The sequence below is a fragment of the Erpetoichthys calabaricus genome, chromosome 2 (genome assembly GCF_900747795.2).
Source record: "Erpetoichthys calabaricus chromosome 2, fErpCal1.3, whole genome shotgun sequence".
Classification (NCBI taxonomy): Eukaryota; Metazoa; Chordata; class Cladistia; order Polypteriformes; family Polypteridae; genus Erpetoichthys; species Erpetoichthys calabaricus.
The window spans coordinates 311,580,005-311,603,645 of NC_041395.2; the positions used below are offsets into that span (position 1 = coordinate 311,580,005).

Here is a 23,641-nt window from a genome sequence, read left to right on the forward strand (position 1 = left end):
TTTCAACTTATACAAATCAAATGATGACCAATATGCCATAACCACCTTGACACTTCTACAGGCATAAAAAATATTTTACTAACCTACCATTACTGCAAAAGGTACCACGCACTTAATTCTTGACAGCTTTTATTACTCCAATGTAAAGGATGCATATACACAATTATTTAAAAAAGTTACACATTATTTAAAAAAACAAACCACATTTGTCACCAACATCTGTACACATAGATCAAGGATAAAAAAACATTTCAAAGAAATTTTCATATAAACTAGAAGGGCTGTAGTTTCTTCCAGGTAAAAGACTACCATGAGATAAAAGTTTTAAACTTTTTAAAGGCTTGCATATTTAAGAAATACAGGACAATTCTTTTTCTGCTTCACAAGCCAAAACTGTTTTGAATCTTGACAATAACTCTGAAACTATGTGGAAGTACACATTATTTGCTAATCACCAAGTGGAAACAGTGGCACTGTTTATGAAGCTAAAACCTTAAGTATAATAAAATAAATGCTTAAGTGGTTTATTAGAAAATATGTAATTTCTAGAGTGTCAGTAAATGGAAGGCTGCAGTTTAATATACTGAGTGAAAATAAAGAGATTCAAAAAGCATTTTAGAAGCTCTTTTTCTCAGCCTATTCACTATTTAACTCTCCATATCTCTGTCTCCAGTTGGTTACTAATTAAGAAACTGCTAACCAGGCAAGTTGCATGCTTCATTTAAAAAAAAAATGTTAACACAACAGACAAGTTAGTATACATTTAATTCTCTGACAAATTTCAGACATCTCTACTGCATTGATTTCAAGTCTAAGATGGTAGAAGAATAAAACTTTAAGAAACCACTGCCAGGCAATTTGGGTTTAACACTTTCAGTAAAACGTTACTTTTAATGATGCATTAAACTTTTGATTATACAAAATATAACTTTTATGCAATATGTTTGCAGTGATGTGCCTCACCTACATAAACGGTTTAATGAATTAGTGAAGTTCTGTTAAACTTCAAAATTACATAGGATGGCAGCAGAGGAGATGGTTTATTCAAACTTGTACAGGTGGATTACCATTTTTAAACTGGCCTGGTGTGAATGAATGTGGATGTTGGTGTGATGAACTGGTATCCTGCCACAGCATTGTTCCTGTTTACAGGAACAAGACACAGATTTATGTGACCTATATATGAAAAATGTCTAATCTTATTTTCAGAAACTGCTTTTCCAGGTGAGGGGCGCAGTTAAATAAAAAATGTAAATTCAGAAAATAAAGGCATGGATTTCTTAATATTGCTTTATTATTCTCATAATGTTTATAATCTTTGAAACTGACATTATCTTAAAGTATATATGCCTAACTAATGAGACTGGAGGCATAAAATATAAACTAAAAATTGAGCTACAGGTATGTACTTTTACATAGTATTAAAAAAGTACAGCCTCTAATCCAGCTCCAGAAAACTACACACAATAAATTATTTTGAATTACTTTGCAAAAATAATAATTGGACTAGAATATGTTTTATGAGTCACAAAACCATTTTTCCTGGCAAAGTATTTATGTAATAATGCAAATGAACCATAAATGAAGGAGAGTAACCTACCTAGGTAAGAAATACAATATTAAGCATTTTTAAATTAAATTCATTGTTTAGATTGTATTTCTACAAAACAAATCTCTTCCTCAAACTCTGTACACTCCAAATAAACAAAACATTAATTTTGTACATTTTTTCAAAGTAGATTTAAAGATATATGAACATTACACATAATTGTTTCAGTTAATACAATTTTAAATTACTGCTTGGAAAGCTGCTGGTAGCAGTTAAGTACACATACATTGATCCCTCCTAAAACAGAGGATAGGGTGCCAAGATACATTAATAATATAAAATTATTATTCTGCATCTCATTTAAATAAATAAATAAACCCAACTTATTCAAAAATTACAGTTCTTCTCTGTAGAAATAAAAATTTACATACAGGAGAGAAAAACTTTACTCCCAAAATACTATATAACAATACAGAAGACAGACAGAAGAGCAGACTGCTGTCACTGTCCTGCTCCACAGACAGATTGAGGAGATCGTTCCTCCCCCAAACTATGCGACTCTTTAATTCCACCAGGGGGGGGTAAACGTTAATATTTAACATTATACATAGTTATTGTCTGTTTTTTTCACCTGTATTATTATCATTCTTTAATTTAATATTATTTATTGTATCAGTATGCTGCTGCTGAAGAATGTGAATTTCCCATTGGGATTAATAAAGTATCTATCTATCTATCTATCTATCTATCTATCTATCTATCTATCTATCTATCTATCTATCTATCTATCTATCTATCTATCTATCTATCTATCTACACATTAAGTTGTACAGTTTATCCATTTACATATATCAGAAGGCAAAGCATTCAAGTATGTTAATAAAAAATGGACCTATAATTCAAAACCTCTGGCCATTTAACTTATCTGAAAACAAATATTTGATAAACCTGAACTGAAAACACACATTTAAAACTGTTCCATTTACCTGGCAGTGCAGTGATAAAATCCCTTTGTAACATGGGCTTCAAGTAGGAGTTGATGTGACCATGCTGGTAGTGACACATCCGGGAAATAAGATGCTCAACAAATTCCACCTGGTCAGATTCAGACCACTGGTCAAAATACTTAACACAAAGTTCTTTCTCCTTCTCATAATTAGCAGACAGCTTGCGCTGCTTGGGAACAATCATACTTGATGTACCGTTGACAAGTTTGGCCTAGAATAAAAATAAGAATAATTTGAAAATGCATAAAGAAACATATAGTATCTATAACTGGCTAAAATCTTCACTCTTATTAATGTCATTAACTACTCTTTAAAGAACTACGGTAAGGGTCTCAGAAATGGCTATCATATTGTTGAAGAGTGCAAGCGGCAAATATTAAATGAACATAAAGAATATCTCATACTGAAGTGCTTCTGTCTAAGTTTACTGTTACTCTAAATGCACCAGCCTAATTTTTTAATTTGGTTCTGAAACATTTTTATCCAAAATAATTTATACATCATACACCTACTGAATAATAATTGTTCTAATGTTACTTTAAATCGAAGCACTGTCACAAACTGACTTTGGTCACTTTTCCCACACCTGACTCACTGTGTGATTAACAATTTAAACACAGTCTAAACTATTGATCTTCAGCAATATATATTCAAAACGTATAGATAACATTTAACTTTTTTGTAAGCTTCAATCTACCTTAAATTCCTGCAACAGTTAATAATGACATCATAAAAATGGTTTTAGTCTAAACACATCATACAAATACATTCAAATATCTATTATACAGTGCAATTATTAATTGTGGACAGTGACACAATTGTTATTAGCAGACTCTCAGCCCAAACAAACTGATATGAAATGAAACAAAGGATAGGAGCTTTCAGTGTAAATTTTCTGCATTAAGTGTGTTTACATAAAAATGTTGAATGTTATAGAATCTGATATTTTAAAGAACAAAAAGTAACTGGAGAAATTAATGTTAAATATAACTGTCACATTTAATACTTCATAAATTCTTTACCGTCAATAACTGCTAAGTATGGAAAAACATACATCACCAGGATCTGGGTGTTTTCCCTGTTGATGCTCTGCCAAGCCTGTACTGCACCCATGTACAGTTCGTTATTTCATTTTTTTAGTTGCCTTTAGTATGGCCTTCAGCAAGTTGAGCCCATGCTCAGCAGAATTTCAGTAAGGTGGTCAACTTGGTCATTCAAGACCATTGCATTTTTTGGTCTTGAAGAATGCTCTGGTTGCATAAGCAGTATGCTTTGTGTCCATGCCCTGCTGCTGTGTAAAGCACCACACAATGAGCTTTTAATGCATTCTGCTCAACCTGAGCAGATTTTTCTGTACTCCTCAGAATTTATCCAGTTGCCTTTATCAGCAGTGACCTCACCAGTAAATACAAAGGAACAAGTTCCAGTACCAACTGCACTTTCCCAAGCCACAACACTACCATGTTTCACATTGGAAGTGCTATTCTTAACATAATGGAGTTGTCACTTTATTTTCCTCCAAACCTTTCTCTTTCTACCATTCTGATACTGGAGAAACTTCATCTCATCTGTTCATAAGATGATGCTCCAAAACTGTACAAGTTTAATGTACATCTTAACAAAATATAACCTGGTATTTCTGTTCTTAAGGCATACCAGTAGTTTACACCTTCTGGTCAACACTCTGAATACACTCTGAATTTATGGTCATCTTGGAGACAACAATATCTATATATCCTGGAGAGGCTTTTCATCTGACCGATGGTTGGAAGGGGTTTTCTTCACAAGTGAAAAAGTACTCTTCTGTCATCTACTGCAGTGGTGTTCCATGGCCTACCAGGATGTTTGGTATTGAATTCACCAATACAATAAATGTATGTTTTTATTATATGATAGTAATAATAATAGCAGCTCACTGCTCAAAATGGAAAATGTGGGGAACACCTGGGATCGAACTTGTAACCTCTTGATTTAGAAGGAGACATTCTTACTTCTAAACCAGCCATGCAATCGATAATTGGCTTCAGTTTTTACATTCTGACAGCAATATGTAAATTGAATAATTTCTTTTTCGTTGGTTATATTTTTGAATAAAAGCGCACTTGTTTTGTTATACCTTTTGTGAAAGTATTTATTTGACATTTGACCTTCAGTCTTCACACATTATACATTTCACATAAACATTTTATCAATTATTACTATAATATGAAAAAAGTTTCTGTTTTAGTTATGTGTTCAACATTTCTTGCCTTGAATTTCCTGTCATCCTACAATTACCCAGATCGTTGTAGAAATGGAATACACATGAAATGTATGTATTCCAAATAAAGATATATTATTTACCCTATAAAACTCAAGGCACCTCACATCCAAATAAACAGACTTGAGCTCTAAGAATTTTGCGTCTCACTTCAGCTGTTTCAGTGGGGGATGGGATAGCAGGCTGCTTGCAGTTTGTGCTGATTGACACATTTGCCAAACAAAGACACTGATGAAAAGGTACGAAGGAATTTAAGGTGAGACGACATTACGACTTTTTTTTTGTAGGCTTCAGGGGCTCTAGTGTTAAAGGATGTTGCAGCTGCCTGGATAGGATTGGTGGAGTGCTGCTCTATAGTCCACAGAAAAGTGTGTCGCATTGTGCAAGCATGTGGCGTGCTGCTTAATGAGGCACACAATTGTGGCTTGCCCGCACCTAAAGAGATGCGGTATGATGAAGCTGACCCAGACCCACCAAATGATCAGCCAAATCAAACAGTGTTACAACTTCATGTAATTAGCAGAATGTAAATGCCAGTTTTAAGTATCTGACCAAAAATTGCAGAAGTTCACTGCTCAAAAAGTGTGATCAGTGGAATTCTGTTACCTCCTCCAGTGGTGTTGACACTCAGATGGTGGGCTGCGACTTGTCTTTCATATCGACTTGATATCTAACCACTTCTTTTTTATTTCAGGAACTGTGCAACTTTCTGAAGCTGAACTTCTGAGGTCCTCCGCCACACTGTGCCACTCAATCAATTTCCTTTTGTCGCTTATACTACTGCTTATGCCAGCAAACAGTACATTTTTCCTTGCCTACATTTGACTGAGCAGGACCTTCATTTCGCATTTGCTGAAATTCTTCTTTTTACAGGTGCTTCTGCCATTGAATTTCAACAAAACACTGAAGAGGAGGGGCCATTTATATTTATTTATATTGATTTGTATATTTAAATAGGCAAAATTCTGGGAGGAGTCGAGGTGGGGCTGTAGGCTTGAGCATGTGTGTGAAAATTCATGTTGATTGGGATTTATAATGGGAACGTGTGTAGAACTTTGCTTACACACAGTTTCTACTTTCGCACAAATGCCATGTTTTAGTATGAATTCAATGCAAGGCATAATACATCAGGTGCCAGGACATTTGTACATTTCACCATGAGATATCACTGATGAATATTTAAGAAATTCCCTGAACAAGAAACTACTTAACATACACTGACATAACTTTTAGTGTTGACAAACACTTTGGTCTATTAACTCTTGAAGATTTCTGGTTAACTTTTGAACACCATGGGATGTGGACTGTTGGAATCTCAGTTCCCAGAACAATAGCATTGAACACTGTTTCAACACACTATTGTAGATATTTCAATAAATCTTTACCATAATAGAGCTGCTATTTAGACACTTTCCCTAACCAGTATTTGTCACCCAGAACTGCTACACTCAGTATCAGAAATTTCTGAAGTATCACCCATAAGTCAGAATGATAAACCTCTGATATCACAGATACTCTTTAATAATATTTAAAGGGGGGTAAAAGGCTATAGAAGACAAATTGTTGACAAATAAGATTCCAGACACTATTTGGGGAAAACAAAAATCTCAAAATGAAATACCAAAAATGGCAGATATCTTGATAACTTTGCTCGTACAAGGCTCTTAATTTCATGTTAGAAAAATCGAAATATCTGCTTGTAGGAAATGAAGGGAGATGTTTAAAAATATATATACAGTGATCCCTCCTCGATCGCGGGGGTTGCGTTCCAGAACCCCCCACGAAAGCTGAAAATCCACGAAGTAAAAACCATATGTTTATATGGTTATTTTTATATTGTCAAGCTTGGATCACAGAAACACAGGAGGTTGTAGAGACAGGAACTTTATTCAAACACTGCAAACAAACGTTTGTCTCTTCTTCAAAAGTTTAAACGTGCTCCATGACAAGACAGAGATGACAGTTCCATCTCACAATTAAAAGAATGCAAACAGATCTTCCTCTTCAAAACAGTGTGCGTCAGGAGCAGAGAATGTCAGAGAGAGACAGAGAAAAGCAAACAATCAAAAATCAATAGGTGCTGTTCGGGCTTTTAAGTATGAATGTCAAAGAAAGAGACAGAGAGAAAAGTAAACAATTAAAAACCGATTGGTGCTGTTTGGGCTTTTAAGTATGCAAAGCCCAGTGCGAGAAGCATATCGCTTGACAAAGCAGCCGCAAGTAAGCCCAGCAAGGAAGGGAGCAATGTGAAGGTAGTCTTTCAGCATTTTTTTAGACGAGCGTCTGTATCCTCTAGGGGTGAGAACAGCTACCCCCTTGCTCGCACCCCCTCCATCAGGAGCAGAGAATGTCAGAGCAAGAGAAAAGCAAACAATCAAAAATCAACAGGTGCTGGTTGGGCTTTTAAGTATGCGAAGCACTATGCGGGAAGCATATCGCGTGACAAAGCAGCCACAAGTAAGCCCAGCAAGGAAGGGAGTAATGTGAAGGTAGTCTTTCAGCGTTTTTTGAGGAGCATCCGTATCCTCTAGGGGTGTGAACAGCCCCCCTGCTCACAATATATTTGAGGAGTTTTATTTAATACGTAATATGTGCTCTGATTGGGTAGCTTCTCAGCCATCCGCCAATAGCGTCCCTTGTATGAAATCAACTGGGCAAACCAACTGAGGAAGCATGTACCAGAAATTAAAAGACCCATTGTCCATGAACCAGTGAAAAATCCGCGATATATATTTAAATATGCTTACATATAAAATCTGCGATAGAGTGAAGCTGCGTAAGTCGAAGCGCGATATAGCGAGGGATTACTGTACTGTATTATAAATATGGCAGCTACGAAAGCGAAGTGTTTCTGAAAATAATTATACAAATGTATACTTTTTAGAAAAACATTAACAGGTTAAAGTTTTACTCCAGGTAGTTATGAAATGTGTGAGAATAATTATGTACAGGTTATGCAAGTGGATATTTGATCAGTGTTGTGATGTGAAATTTTGTATACAAGTTGATAAATATTTTGTATGTCTTTATTTGTAACTTAGACAAAGCAATGTAATATTAGTGTTACATTATAGATAATAACAGCAATGGTTTGATGGTTTAAGAACCCCTTCCCCCTTTAAGGAATGAGTCTCTTTGTAATTTTACGACAGGGTTGGGGGAATTGCCTCAAACAAGTTTGACTAATATTTATCTGCTGAAGTCCCTCAGTCAACCCCCACAGGAAAGCCAGGCTGCCTAACTTCTAAGCTTTAGCTTAACACATGGTTTGGAGGGCAGGTGTGAAGGTATTCTGTCCCCCCCCCCCCCCCCCCCCATTGGTCTGAAGTATGGCTGTTTGGAACTGTCTTGCATCAGAAGCCTTTAAGTACCATGACGCCCTATTGGCTCTAGGGGTTGGACAGAAAACCTATAAATTTGCTTGCTTTACCTCACTCTCTCTCTCACCAAACTGATGAAAGACCATCTCACACCATGAACTGAAAAGGACAACACATAGAAGATCACAGCTCGGCAGCCATATTAAGACTGGCATGCGGCCTGTTCTAAAGAAAGCTGACCACAGATGAACTAGAGACATTTCTAAGTAACTAACACGTCTGTGTGCCGCCTGAAACTACACATCACCATTTGTCAAGTTGTATGGTTGCCAATATTCAAATGTATTTTGCATATTGTTATTATTTATATTATCACTAATACATTAATTACATTGTAACATAACTCCTGCTTGTCTTTTACTACACCTAATTGCCTGAGGTTATAAATGTAGAAGGTAAGGAGGGGAGAAGTTATATGGTACAATACTTTATAAACTGTGGTAAGTCTGTGAGATGAGGCATTCTGACAAAGGCTACATATTAATAATACAAAAGGGAAAAGTAGAGTAATATATTACTCTACAAAGACAAAACAATCAGTAACAGGTACACGTGTACCATATTTGTCTTTAGAAATTTCAAAATGTAGCCCCTTGTGGAAAGTATAGGAAATATTAAAATGAGAATGCCACTCTTAAGATTCCTGTCTCTGATGACTCATGCGAGTGTAAACATCAGTAATCAATGCTTAATGCCTACGGACTTCATGTTACCACTAACTACTACATATCTGTTTACCTATAAATATACAGTTAGGTCCATAAATATTTGGACAGAGACAACTCTTTTCTAATTTTGGTTCTGTACATTACCACAATGAATTTTAAATGAAACAACTCAGGTGCAGTTGAAGTGCAGACTTTCAGCTTTAATTCAGTGGAGTGAACAAAACGATTGCATAAAAATGTGAGGCAAATAAAGCATTTTTTTTTAACACAATCCCTTCATTTCAGGGGCTCAAAAGTAATTGGACAATTGACTCAAAGGCTATTTCATGGGCAGGTGTGGGCAAGTCCGTCGTTATGTCATTATCAATTAAGCAGATAAAAGGCCTGGAGTTGATTTGAGGTGTGGTGCTTGCATGTGGAAGATTTTGCTGTGAACAGACAACATGCGGTCAAAGGAGCTCTCCATGCAGGTGAAAGAAGCCATCCTTAAGCTGCGAAAACAGAAAAAACCCATCTGAGAAATTGCTACAATATTACGAGTGGCAAAATCTACAGTTTGGTACATCCTGAGAAAGAAAGCAAGCACTGGTGAACTCAGCAACGCAAAAAGATCTGGACGTCCACGGAAGACAACAGTGGTGGATGATCGCAGAATCATTTCCATGGTGAAGAGAAACCCCTTCACAACAGCCAACCAAGTGAACAACACTCTCCAGGGGGTAGGCGTATCGATATCCCAGTCTACCATAAAGAGAAAACTGCATGAAAGTAAATACAGAGGGTGCACTGCAAAGTGCAAGCCACTCATAAGCCTCAAGAATAGAAAGGCTAGATTGGACTTTGCTAAAGAACATCTAAAAAAGCCAGCACAGTTCTGGAAAAACATTCTTTGGACAGATGAAACCAAGATCAACCTCTACCAGAAAGATGGCAAGAAAAAAGTATGGAGAATGCGCGGAACAGCTCATTATCCAAAGCATACCACATCATCTGTAAAACACGGTGGAGGCAGTGTGATGGCTTGGGCATGCATGGCTGCCAGTGGCACTGGGACACTAGTGTTTATTGATGATGTGACACAGGACAGAAGCAGCCGAATGAATTCTGAGGTGTTCAGAGACATACTGTCTGCTCAAATCCAGCTAAATGCACTCAAATTGATTGGGCGGCGTTTCATGATACAGATGGACAATGACCCAAAACATACTGCCAAAACAACCCAGGAGTTTATTAAAGCAAAGAAGTGGAAAATTCTTGAATGGCCAAGTCAGTCACCTGATCTTAACCCAATTGAGCATGCATTTCACTTGTTGAAGACTAAACTTCAGACAGAAAGGCCCACAAACAAACAGCAACTGAAAGCCGTTGCAGTAAAGGCCTGGTAGAGCATTAAAAAGGAGGAAACCCAGCATCTGGTGATGTCCATGAGTTCAAGACTTCAGGCTGTCATTGCCAGCAAAGGGTTTTCAACCAAGTATTAGAAATGAACATTTAATTTCCAGCTATTTAATTTGTCCAGTTACTTTTGAGCCCCTGAAATGAAGGGATTGTGTTAAAAAATGCTTTAGTTGCCTCACATTTTTATGCAATCGTTTTGCTCACGCCACTGAATTAAAGCTGAAAGTCTGCACTTCAACTGCATCTGAGTTGCTTCATTTAAAATTCATTGTGGTAATGTACAGAACCAAAATTAGAAATAAGTTGTCTCTGTCCATATATTTATGGAGCTAACTGTATGTTCATTCATGTGCATATATACATCCTATGTATATTTAAAACCAGAAAAAAAAATTCAGAGTGGTACTGTCATCATATGCAAATAATACTGTACATAACCCTTCAAGTGTTCATCTGTTTGATTTAATTCCCTAATATAATTGTGCTAATGGCTTTAGAAACATACCATTTCTTCCTAATGTGATGAATTATGTGAATCTGGTGCAGTAAGGGGGGTGGGGGTAGGAGAATCAGTTCAATGACAGCACTAATTACAAGATTTTTTTCCCCTAGTGCTGGTGTAAAATATGACACAGCAGCAGCTTTGGGAGTGTGGCAAACAGCTTCTAATTTCCACACAGAAGCTGACAATCTCTTCTCTCCACTCATCTCTCAAACCTCCTGAGTAAGATTTAACTTCCTCATTTAGTTAATTACCGAAAGAGAACGTTGTCTCCCCACGATTGCAGACAGTGCTAGAGAAACACTGACTGGCAGAGGCTTTATCGTGTTAAATGTGAATTTGATCGATGGTTGCTGCTGAAACCTAATAACATCACCCCATGGCAAATTGTAAGATAAATATAATAGGAGGGCATCAGACAATAAAAGACTGTCAGAACCCCAAACACACACTTTGTTATCTTAAGAACTGATTTCTGCATCTAACAGAAAACATTTCAAATAGGTGAATTATATTAAAAAATGCCCATATTGTTTGATTACCTTTCAATTAAAAACTATACATCTGCCTCTCTGTCTTCCTTTAATCTCATATGCTCTGCACCATAATTTAAGTTACCTTTTTTAATTTTCTATCAGACGCTTGCACATTTCTACAAAAAATATGCACATAAAACTGCCACACTTGTCAGTAGTATGCACAATATTCACATGACAATTATGCTACAAACAAAAACATTTTCTAGATAATAATATAAGAACATACAGTATGATAAAACTCAAGTTTAATTACAAAAAGATGTCTATATTATGTTGTACATTTGATGATTGAAAATGGAATTACAGCTATGTATCTTTATACTGTGGTAATTTAATGACCTGAAACAAAGCCTCTGTTTACAGTTACATTTTTACTTGGGATGTTTACTTACATTCATTGCTTTTCTAGATGTGTTTATACCAGTGTTGAGGGTCTGATGCCTACCCTGGCATCACTGGCTACAAGCTGGATTTCTACAACCCTAGAAATTAATTATTTCTAATTACAAAACTCTTGATGGGCACGTGTTATATATGGGAATTATGGTTTGGGATTTTTACTTTAAAAGAGTGGAGTACAAGAATATGAAAGTGACTGGTTCTGGATTACAAAGTTAGAGAGGTAGCCTCATGGTTTAAACTAGAGTTACTAACTAAAACGGTTAAATAACCTTTAAAACTTCTCTAGAAATAACAAATACAAAATTACTTCAATAGTTAAAAACATCAGTTTTATTTAGAAATGCAGAATTTTCACAATCTTAAAATTTTACTACATTTTAATTTCTCACAAAAGAAAAGTATAAGAGAGGACCTCATATTACATTTCTCTTTTAAAAAGCTTTGCTAGGTCTGCCTAATTTGATACTATGTGTATTTAAACTATTAATAATATATATTCCTCAGCACATCTGACTTATGCACATAATATTGAATAACTAACTACATCTTGGTTGGTCTCCACTTCAAGCATATAAAATGTCAGAAGTATTTAGAAATAAAATCAAAACATAACCAAACAAAAAAAAATATCATTCAATGTATAAAGTCTTAAACACAAAACAACTATAGATTTAACTGATCTAAGTAAAGTTGTATTTCTTTAGGATATCAGATTAAGAAATAAAACTAAACTATTTTTAAATCACTAAATTTAATCATTAAAAATCTTTTATACCCACAATGATTTGCAGAGTGCAGCAGCTGCAAACCAGCATACATCACGCTCTCTCACTCTGGTCCTGCTAATTAAACAGTGGATCACAGTACGAAACCTCATGTGTTCAGTTTTGCTATATACTCATTGGCTAGAATACATCTGCCAAACCCACCCTGTCTGAAGCACTTACATTAATGTGACAGGAGCCTGAAGATGGATTACCCAGTGCCATATTGCCCATCTTCTCCAATCAAGAACTATCCATGTAAATTGATTGTTCTAATTTGCTCTCATTATTATTACAATATCAAGACAAAATAACACACACAGCTCACTGTCAAGGCAGTGAAAATCAGCCATTAGTTATGAACAGACACCAAGTGCTTTTTATGAACAGCATCTCTGTGTTGATATATCAGATGCAAACATATCCTAATCAGGTTTGCTGTCTCTTCCCCCCTCCCTCAACTTATAGTAATTTACCCATCAATTACTTGCACTTTGAATACATCAGATATAAACTGTTGTCTACAACTTGTATGTTTTAGACTGTACACATTTAACCTTTTATTAGAAAAAGAAAAATAATCAACATTCTTCTCTTGTGAAGTCAGCGGCAGAAAAAAAAAAAATCTACATAATTTACAATGTATTTTTTAATCAAACCACAATGTAAGGAAAAGAAAAATTTTTCACAATTATGTAGGTTACATTTTTTAAATCAGAATAACAAACATATAACACACAAATTATTTATGATTCATTAGTACTGTTTAAACAAAAACTTACTAATCAAACACAAGGGTATAGAATGATTGTTAAACAAACTGTTATTTCTGACTATGAACAGGCAACATCTGCATGCTCCACATTTTTAAATGTTAATGATTTTAAAGAAAGGTTCCTTGTTTATGGCCTTTGTTATTTACATGCTAAACATTCAGTCATATTTTTTTTGTAATCACAGGAAATACAAAACAAAAGGTCGCTATATAACAATCACTATTTTGTACCAGATAGCACACAATACTTATGCACAATAATACACCTTGTTGACATCTACAATACTGCACGACTACAGCAATTTAGAAAAATGAGAAATGTGACATTGGCTACTTATTTCTTGGGCACTATAGAGCTGGAGGCCCTGTCACCCATAGAGTGCAGGTTAGTGTGGGGCACGACAAGGTTGCTAGAATCAGATGACCTTAGTGGACAAACAGGAGCATAGCAATGGAGAAAGTCACTAATGTAGTCCCGTGCAATGCAGTGTAAAGTTTTGTAGGATAACACTAGAATCCCTGAAGCCTACGAAAAAAGTCATAATTCAGGGCCGCACCTCTCCATTAGCATCTTTTGTTTTGCAAATGTGTCCATCAGCACAAGCAGCCTACTATCCCATCCTCTGCAGCTCAAGTCAGACAAAATGTTCTCCCAGCTCAAGTCTGTTTATCTGGGTGTGAGGTGCCTGGAGTTGTATTGGGTAAACAATATCTCCTTATTTGGAAAACATGTATTTCATGCGATATTCCATGTCTACAAGGATCTGGGTAATTGTGGAGTAATAGGAAATGCGAGGCAAGAAATGTTGAGCACATAGCTAAAACAGAAACTTTTTTCATGCTATAGTACCAATGACAAAATTTTGACATGAAGTGCATAATGTGTGAAGACTGAAGTTATTAGTTTTACTGTTACCATTATAGAATAAAAACATACATTTGATTCGAGTCTGTAACAGCCGGAGAAAATTTACGGTACTTGTAAAGGTTAGCATTTTTTTTTTAAATTAAGTTTTATTCTCTCAGTCACGATCTGACACTTTTTTCAAATAAAGACGTGCAATAACAGAGGTGAGCTCAGATGAGGATGAGAGTTCTACATCAAAGAAAGAGAACAGAAGCCCTCCCCGCATCCGTTTGGATGCAGCGACAGGTTGGGCATCATCCTGTCAGTGAATCTGAGAAGACTCTGATGAAGTTTCACTTTTAACACTGAAGTAGAGTTGAGCATCATCTGCATAAAAATGATAACTCCGTCCAATTATTTAGTTCTTTAATTTAATTGTGGAAAAAGTCAAGGAATTTATCACAGGAATCAGTAGAGAAGGTAACTGGGCAAGATGCAGGTAGAAATAGTTTATTAACTACAGAGAACAAAACCCTCTACATGTACATGACACGTGTATCTACAAGCACATGACATTTTGAAATTAATGAAATATTCATGTTCCTGATATACAGCGGCATAAAATAGTACAGGCCTAATTCTTGATTTCTTTTATTATTGCAAATATTTGGCGCTAAATGTTTTCAGGACTTAAAACAAAATCTTGATTCAAAAGTCAGTATCAGTCACTTGACTCAACTCAGCCAGGGTTGAAAAGAGCTACCCCAGTTGAATTAAAAAAAAATACATAAAATAAAATAAAACTTATTTTGACTCTTTACCATTACAGTAAGACTGCAGTGAAACATTCAACAAGAACACAATACCACCATTAAAAATATTAACTTTTTTCCCCTGCTGTTTCTAGGAATTATCTTTCAAGTCTGGAAATGTCTACAAAGCCATTTCTAAGTCTGTGGACACTGGGAATAATTGCTATGCTAACCAAAAAGGACATACATTTGAGATCTTCCAGGTTCTTAGTGGAAAATGTGAGGGAGAAGAAAAGTGGAACTTTTGTAGTCGAACTACATGGATCCAATTATGTCTGGTGTAAAAACTGCATTTTCATATTAACAATGTCGTAACAACAGTCACATATGGTGGTGACAGTGTGGGGCTGCTTTTTTGTCTCAGGATGACAACACGACATCAAAATTCAAGAAACTACAAATGTTGCTCCATATGAGAACATGATTTAAAGGAAAATTTAATTTGAAGCCACGAATATATTATCATCCTCATCTATTTTTACACTAAGCTCCAACATAACCAAGCCTATTTTAAAGTGTTATCCTTGGTATTTTTTAATAAAACAAAAAAGTTGCAAGGCCCAAAAGGTTTAACAAGTTTACAGTTATGACCTTAAACTAACAATCTAATTGTTTACTAAGCATTCTGAGCAGACTTTAATTTATCAATATGAGCATCTCAAAACTAAACAATGAGTGTACTTTTTAATTATCGGACAAATTGAAAAGTTCAGGACTCATTAAACCAGCATAATTTTTAATTTCAGTGGATGACGCATCTTTCTGTTGTCATTTTTTTCCTAGTCAGTTGCACAGGCATTTTTTATTTCCAGTCTAAGTTTAGACGAACAACATATATGTATGCTTCTTCATATTCATGGTTTTTAGTTTATTACTCCACTTTCTTTGAAGTGAATGCTGACATTTTGCTTCCTCCACCACCCCCAATGTCTGACCATTTTCTTTCCTTTAAAAATACCATCCTCCAGAAACAGAGGTACATGTGCAGTTATTCAAAAAACTTTGATATTTGGCATATAACTTCAATCCTGTAATAATGTAAAAGAAAAGAAGAGCTGACAAATTGTATTTTGAAATAAGCCAAATTGAAGTCTCGTGATCAAGTCATTTCGGGTGAACATCAGCAGCCGATCAATTGGATAAGCACTATAAATGATATAATGTGTTGTTAAATGTTATTTAATACTGACGCATGCCTAGGAAGGCATGCAGCAAGTTGTCCTAGGTCTCCAGAAATTTAACTCTATCTTTGTATGTAGCTTTTTATTAATATTAACTCCGGACTCCCAGAGGATTACATTCTAAAAGAAAGTTGCTACTAAGAGTAAATTTTCCTTTCCTCAATTGTCCTTATCTCAACCACAGTTTTAATGAACTGACTTTGTCAAAATCTTATTTGTTAATCAATTCAAAACTGATCTGTTTCACTAGACTTTTATCCTATGAATTGGAGATTGTAAATTGGCCCTAGTGTGTGTGGATGTGTGTAAATGTGTTTGCCCTGCGATGGGCTGGCACCCTGTCCAAGGGTTTGCTCTTTACCCTGCACATTGTGCTCACTGGGATAGGCTCCAGAAGACCCCTGTGACTCTTTTCAGGACTAAGCGGGTTAGAGAATGATTGACTGACTATATTTTGGTGTGTATTCATCATGTAATTTGTAAATTTGTAATTTATACTTTAGCTGTAAAATAGATAAAGTGCTCACCGATTTTACTTAGTGAACATGCTCTATATACTGTAAAACCTGACTATGATATATATCATTCATTAACTCAGATATCTTGATCTAAAACTAGATTTTGGTTGAAGACCTGAACATATCTGACACTAAAATGCTGCAACAATAGAACACTCCAGGGTAGAAGGCAAATCTTTTTTCATAGTACAGTTAGTCAATTTAGAAAAAATGTCCACTTTTCCACTTTTGACATTTTAGATTATTTTATGTTGATCACTGGCAAAAAGTCTCAGTTAAATACATGTTCTATGATGTAACAAAATAAATTGTGAGGAATTCTAAGGAAGTGAACACTTTGTTTTTTGAATAATAATGCAGAATCACCAGTCTAAACATTAAAAATAAAATGCTAGCTGAGATATTTTCATCATCCATTCATTTTCATATATGCTCTGAAATACAGAATACAGAAAAAAAATGAATTAATGTGAAAAATGACACCTTTTTTAAGGCCCCAAAAAATAAAATAAAAAAAACAAAACAAAAAACAACAACCAAACAGGTTGGTTATGTTACAGCATTTGATCTTTACTGAAATGTAACTTCTTCTCATAACTGCATTTACGACTGGTGTCATCCACATTGTTATCTATGACCACATCACAGCCCTTTCCCAATTCTACTCACAAAACCAGTTACCACCTGTACTAGACTATAAAACAGATAATTTATTATTATTTATCCTAACATCCAATCTATTTAAATAATGATGACTGACTACCAAGCACTCAACTATTTAGGCCAATCTGTCAAGATAATGAGGGTAATCAGGCAAACAAATACAAAGAGTGCACAGATAAGACATGCTTTAATGATATGCTTGTTTCCAATGAATTTCTACATTAACGTGTCAAAATATCCAAACATCTGGGCAATGCCTACTGCTTCCTGTATCAAGTTTTGCACACTGACCTACATACCTTATGTTGTGAAACACAGTTAAAAACAGATTTCAAATCATTAATGGCTTTGATCTTTACTGCCATGTTTGTCAATGTGATTTCTACAGTACATAAAGAATTTATACTCTCTGTGTGCACCACTTGAAGACTGAAAACTTGATGGCTTTCAGAGGAAAAGAAATCTTTAAAGAAGGTAATCATTACCTGAAGCCTCCACTGCTGCTGCTGCAAACAAGAGTGTATTATAAAAGATGTGTCCCAAGTGTAAAATAAACATTGTATCCCTTAGCTGGTGGTTAAATAATCTGCTTATTTTGCAGTTTCTGGCTCAGCAGTGATTAGCTGATGGTAAAATTGAGCTAAAACATTTAAAATGACTGGACAGAGGTTATGCTGATGGATCTCCATTAAGGTCAGCATTATTCTGAAGACAATGAATAGCACAGAGGAAAAAAAGCTATCAGTTTAATCAATCAATTTTAAGAACATCTAGGCTAAAACATTTTGGTAAGGTCAGCATTTGTGGATCAAAGTGGAAGAAAGTAATAATTCCAGTTTTAATGCATAACTGGAAAAAATTATGCCTTGCTTCTCGAAGAGTATTTGTTTATGTACAGTATATACAAAAGCCCAAAATAACATGAATCTTGGATATCATACTGCAAGTGGTCTCTAGAAAATTTAGTCTTGCACACATAAAATAAAAATGTATCTGGCAAATGACCGGTGCAAATAAAAATAAAAATAAAAATGAAACAATCTTAAAGTGATACTAAAAATTAAACTTTAGAATATCAATCATGAATTGGCTTCCCACCATGGATTCATACATTGCAAAAATAACCAAATGGCATGAAATACTTTGTGCATCATTTTTTAGGAGTTGACTGACTAAAGCCAGACTAGTATAGGATGAAAAAGAACACATTAATTCAGATTGGCCAACCAAGCAATATGCTTTTTGTTACAATGTATATACCATAAAAATACTCTACCCAAAGAGTTCAATTTATGTTTCATCAGACCAGAGAATCCTTCTCCTTATACACTCATATGCCTTTTATTCAAGAGATCTGTTTCTGTCTGGCTGACGAAATGCTGCCGAGATGGTTGTCCTTTCTGACAATTCTTCAATTTTAGAAGAGGAGTTTCAAAGCTCTGCTAATTTGACCACTGTGTTCCTGGTCACCTCCCTGACCAAGGCCTCTCTTGCCTGGATACTTAATTTGACTGGACAGCCATCTCTAGGAAGAGTTCTGGTGGTTCCAAAGTTCTTCGATTTCACAATTATTGAACCCACTGTGATCCTGGAAACATTCAAAGCCTTAGAAATGGTTTTATGCCTTTGTCGTGTTCTATGCCTCACCACAATTTGATTGCAGAGGTCTACATAGTTTTCTTTGAATATCACAGCTTGTAGCATACCTTAACATGCTGTTTGAATTGTAGCATCTTATATACATAGGAATGTGAAATTCTAAATTATCCATTCATTTTACAAAAGACTCCAAGTCAAATTCTACACACAAGGGTAATTAATGCAAACAGGAGACACCTAAGCACAACTTGGAGTTCACCAAGAAAATGTCTGAATGCTTATATAAGACAGACATTTCAGTTTTTGATTTTTAATAAATTTGCAAACCCTTCTAAAAATATGCTTCAACTTGTAGACTGATGTGCAAAAGTGGCAAATTTATCATTTTAAAATTAATCCTAAAACACAATAAAGTGTGCAGAAAGTGAAGGGGTCTAAGGACTTTCTGAACATACTGTGGATAGGCAGGGAAATAAAACAACAATCAAATGTGAACGGAGTTAGTTTGTCAAGGTGCTTTGTTCATTCCTTGGTTATAACATAATAGACATCTATGCCACTAATCTCAATGTGTTCCATTTCTTTGCTTCTCAATTCAATCTGGCCCAGTCTCTCCTCCATATGCTTATACTTTTACTGAAGTTTTGTTGTTTCCCGCAGTATGTCACTAGTACTTGTTCCTTGATATAAGCAAACCAGTGCAACCCTCTAAAGACAGTGTCACATACCACAATGCAATGCGGTGGAATGGATCACTCATTCCATGTAGAACAGGATGCACTATTTCAAAATGTCATCCATTACAAGTACTATGCATTAGAGCAACAGAATCCCCATCACACAATCAGTCAAAAAATCTGGTGTTTTCATTCATTCATTCATTCATTCAGCCAAATACTGAATGTACCACTTTTTTGCCTATATTTGGCTAAATATTTTCAGCATATCCCTATTACCTATACCTTAGATTTGCATTTCTGCATACATTCACCAATCAGTATTTTTGGGGCCTTTCACCATATCCTAGTAAGACTGAGTGCAAGGCAAAAACAACTCTTATATGTACAGCCATTACATGTGTCGTACATGGCTGGGGGTCAGACCCGGCAGGGACGCCTGGAGGGACCGAGAGGTGGCATATTTGTCCTCTGGGCCACGAGGGGGCAACCGCCCTGGAGCAGAAGAGGGCCACGGAAGGGGAGCAGGGAGGCTCAAGTCCATGGAGGCCCGTATCCACCGCCAGGGGGCGCCCCAAGCCTCATGGAGCCCGGGACTTATTTACTTCTGCCACACCCATGGAGGACAATCCTTCCACGGTCACCCGGAATGCTTCCAGGTGCTCTCCTGATGCTTCCGCCACACCAGGCCGCCTCCCTCCAATCACCGAGCTGGAGTCGGGAGCAGGAGCAGGACGAAGCTCCTGGAGAGAGAGGTCAGGTGGCCCAGGGACGAGGAGAGAGAAGGCCCAGGAGAAGGGTGACTGGGGCTAGAGGCACTGTGTTGTTGTGTGGGACTGTGAGTTGTGTTGTGGGAAGACAAATAAACAAGAGATTTGGATAAAGATGTGGTCTCCGACTGGTGGTGTCTGGGCAAATATCACACGTGTCAGAAAAAAGTTATGTACACACTGAGAGAGCCAATTCAGAGTCACCAATCAATAAAACTTTCATATTTTTGAAAAGTTGAAAACTACTCTGAAAGAATTTTACATTACGAAAGAATCAAAACTGGATGACATTCCAGTCCCTTTATCCAAGGTGATTTAATAATATCAATATTCATTGATATGACAGGTGATTTATAAATATCAAAATAATTTTTTTTAAATGAAACAGAAACAAGCAATTTTCGTGACTTATTCAGTGACATAAAGGGAATCGGGGGCAATTACGTCTCCACTCTTATGGCTTAAAGTCCAATTCTTTAACTCCTACGTCACAATGCCTGCCTGACTACAGATGTCTGGAGCAATAAGCAATCAGTACTAACTATAACTCTGAACAATTAATGCAATTCAACTACAATTCTAAATATAAACTAATACAACTCACAGTTTCATTACTTTAAGATCTAAACAGTAATTACAACATATGCCCAGGTATGTTTGTTTTTTTTCTATTTGTCCTCTCTGAAAATAATCTTCTGTCATAGCCGCACGTTCTCAAAAGAAATTACAGAAAAAGAGTAATGTATAAGCAGTATATCTGTCCAGTCTCTGGAAAATATTCCGCCCCAGCCAGAACAGCAACCACGGATGCAAGACATAGTCCTACTCTCTTTAAAAAATAGATCTCCTTACAAAAGAGAGCACAATCAACTATAGTCATATTAAAGCAGTTTAGAGTTGTCTAAAAATGTGCCAAAATGCTTTAAATTTTAAAAGAAAATCAGAGAGGTCTGTGTGAAGAGCTATGCAAACACAAGAAAATAAAACAATTCTAGAAGGTGCCCAGTTCCAGAAATCAAAGTAGGGTAACTGCCTGTGTAGACTGTAAAAAAAAAAAAAGTGTCTGCCAATTAAGCTAAGGGAACTATATGGAAACGTTTGCTATGACAACAATAGTTCTAGAAGATTAATAAAAATCAAGTGCAAAACACTAATTTATTTCATAATTAACACTTACAAAAACTGTAGATGCTACACATTTTCATTACACGGCTATCATTTTAAAATATCTGGAAAAAGTATGCAGCACTCCTGCCTAATATCTTCTAGAAAATAAAGTTAAGTCTCCCAGGTTAGATTTTACTGATGAAAGAATAGATATAATTTGTTACTTAAGGAGAGGGTTCATCCAGCGTTAACCCATCTTCATATTTATTTTTTTTTTTTATAACATTTAAAAATAATGTTAAATATTGAATAGTTTAATTCTATTACGGAAGTTATAAAACTTTTCTGGATGAGTACAGAAATTATATCACTAAAAAAATTTAATTTATTTGATTTTATTAGCTATTTTTCTGCCTACCATATTGGAAACTTCATCCATCCATCCATTTTCCAACCCGCTGAATCCAAACACAGGGTCACGGGGGTCTGCCGGAGCCAATCCCAGCCAACACAGGGCACAAGGCAGGAACCAATCCCGGGCAGGGTGCCAACCCACCGCAGGACACACACAAACACACCCACACACCAAGCACACACTAGGGCCAATTTAGAATCGCCAATCCACCTAACCTGCATGTCTTTGGACTGTGGGAGGAAACCGGAGCACCCAGAGGAAACCCACGCAGACACGGGGAGAACATGCAAACTCCACACACGGAGGACCCAGGAAGCGAACCTGGGTCTCCTAACTGTGAGGCAGCAGTGCAACCACTGCGCCACCGTGCCGCCTATTGGAAACTTTGCAAAAGCTAAGTACATTGAATTAATATTTTAAATTTTAACAAAACAAAAAAAAAATGTTTATTTTAAAATATGTAAATGTGGAGAGATCAAAACGTTTTCAGACTGAACACAAAGGAGGTATATGAAGGTGCCTACTATGAACTAACCAATATAAATGACACTTTCTGTAGTTTTGGTTTTAATGCATATTTCATGCTTCACAAATGATGGCCATGTCGTGCTACCAAAGAAACTCTAACATTAAAGAATAAAATATTTTTAGAGATTGATTTCTGCCTAGCAAACAATCACCATGACCAATCCCCTTAACATGGTACAGTCAAGAGACTGCTGCAAAATCTGAAACGGCAGAACGTCTCTTGAAGACAACCTAAAATTTCTCTTGCCTTTATCATCAACAACAGAAAAAATAACTGTTAAGTAAACTGTAGTGTTGAATCAATGAGTGACAGTGTGTGAGAATAAGTCAGAAGACAGATACTACAAGAATTGGTAAAGAGTCTGCTCAATCTTCTCTTCATGAAAAATTAAATATGATCAAGTTTGTGCATATTGGGTCCGCAGAATGTTGACCACAGAATTGAAACATCACTGCACCCAATATTCCAAAACAAAATTCAAGTTAGTAAACATGGAATGAGAGAAACTTCAGAAGTGTTATATGACTGAAGATGAAACTTAGCTAGATCACTATGTCCAAACAAAAATCTGATCAATACGAAATTCAAGGTCCAAAGTTTTCTTATTATTGCAGGTGTAGTCCATATTGACAACCTGGACCACAAAATGATTCACCTGATTTGCTTTGGCATTTGTGGTGGTGAATCAGGAATAAAGAGCAAAGAAAGCTTTTGACTGTCCCTCTTCTTCTTCATAAGCTCCAACTTACATTGCACAAGTTGGAAAGGCTGCTCTGTGGATTCCAAGAGATGTCACACCCACCCTATTCCTCTGACCAAGTCCTATGCAACCACTATCTGCTTCTCAACCAGACATGATACCTGTCTCAGACACTCAAGTTGAAAGCAAAAACAAGTTTTCAACAGAAGGCAGGCTGGAGACCCAAGATGAAAAATTTTGTTTGACTGGCATAGAAAAGTTTTGTGAACACTATGCCTGCATTGCTGTTACAGGGAATAATCCTTAAAAAGCAATTTTTGACTCCCTCAGGTAGGGGTGGGCAATAAAATGATAAAGATAATTATCGCAAAGTAAGTTTTCCTTAATAGAAATATAAGACATGGTCAATACAATGTCAATAGCACTCACTCAATCCATGTTTTGACAGGCAACACAAAAAGCCAATGATAATGAGAACGGTGCTACACCACGCCAACCATGTGGGCTAGACCTGAGTTACAGCCACATCAGGTTAGGTTGATTCCCACAGCACTGAACATAGGAGTAGCAGCAGCACAC

The 23,641-nt window shown here is 36.1% G+C and overlaps 1 protein-coding gene across 4 annotated transcripts in view; it reads right to left on the minus strand.

Annotated features, from left to right (window-relative positions):
* LOC114647259 (beta-TrCP) overlaps window positions 1–23,641 on the minus strand; it is a 268,372-nt gene that overhangs the window by 96,783 nt on the left and 147,948 nt on the right. For all 4 annotated transcript variants that reach the window (XR_007934027.1, XM_028795911.2, XM_051922177.1 and 1 more), the window contains one exon: window positions 2,536–2,767. Coding sequence is in view for 3 of the 4 variants with exons in the window: in XM_028795911.2 (XP_028651744.1) it covers window positions 2,536–2,767 (232 nt within the window). In the remaining variant the exon portion in view is untranslated. The remainder of the gene's footprint in view (window positions 1–2,535; window positions 2,768–23,641) is intronic.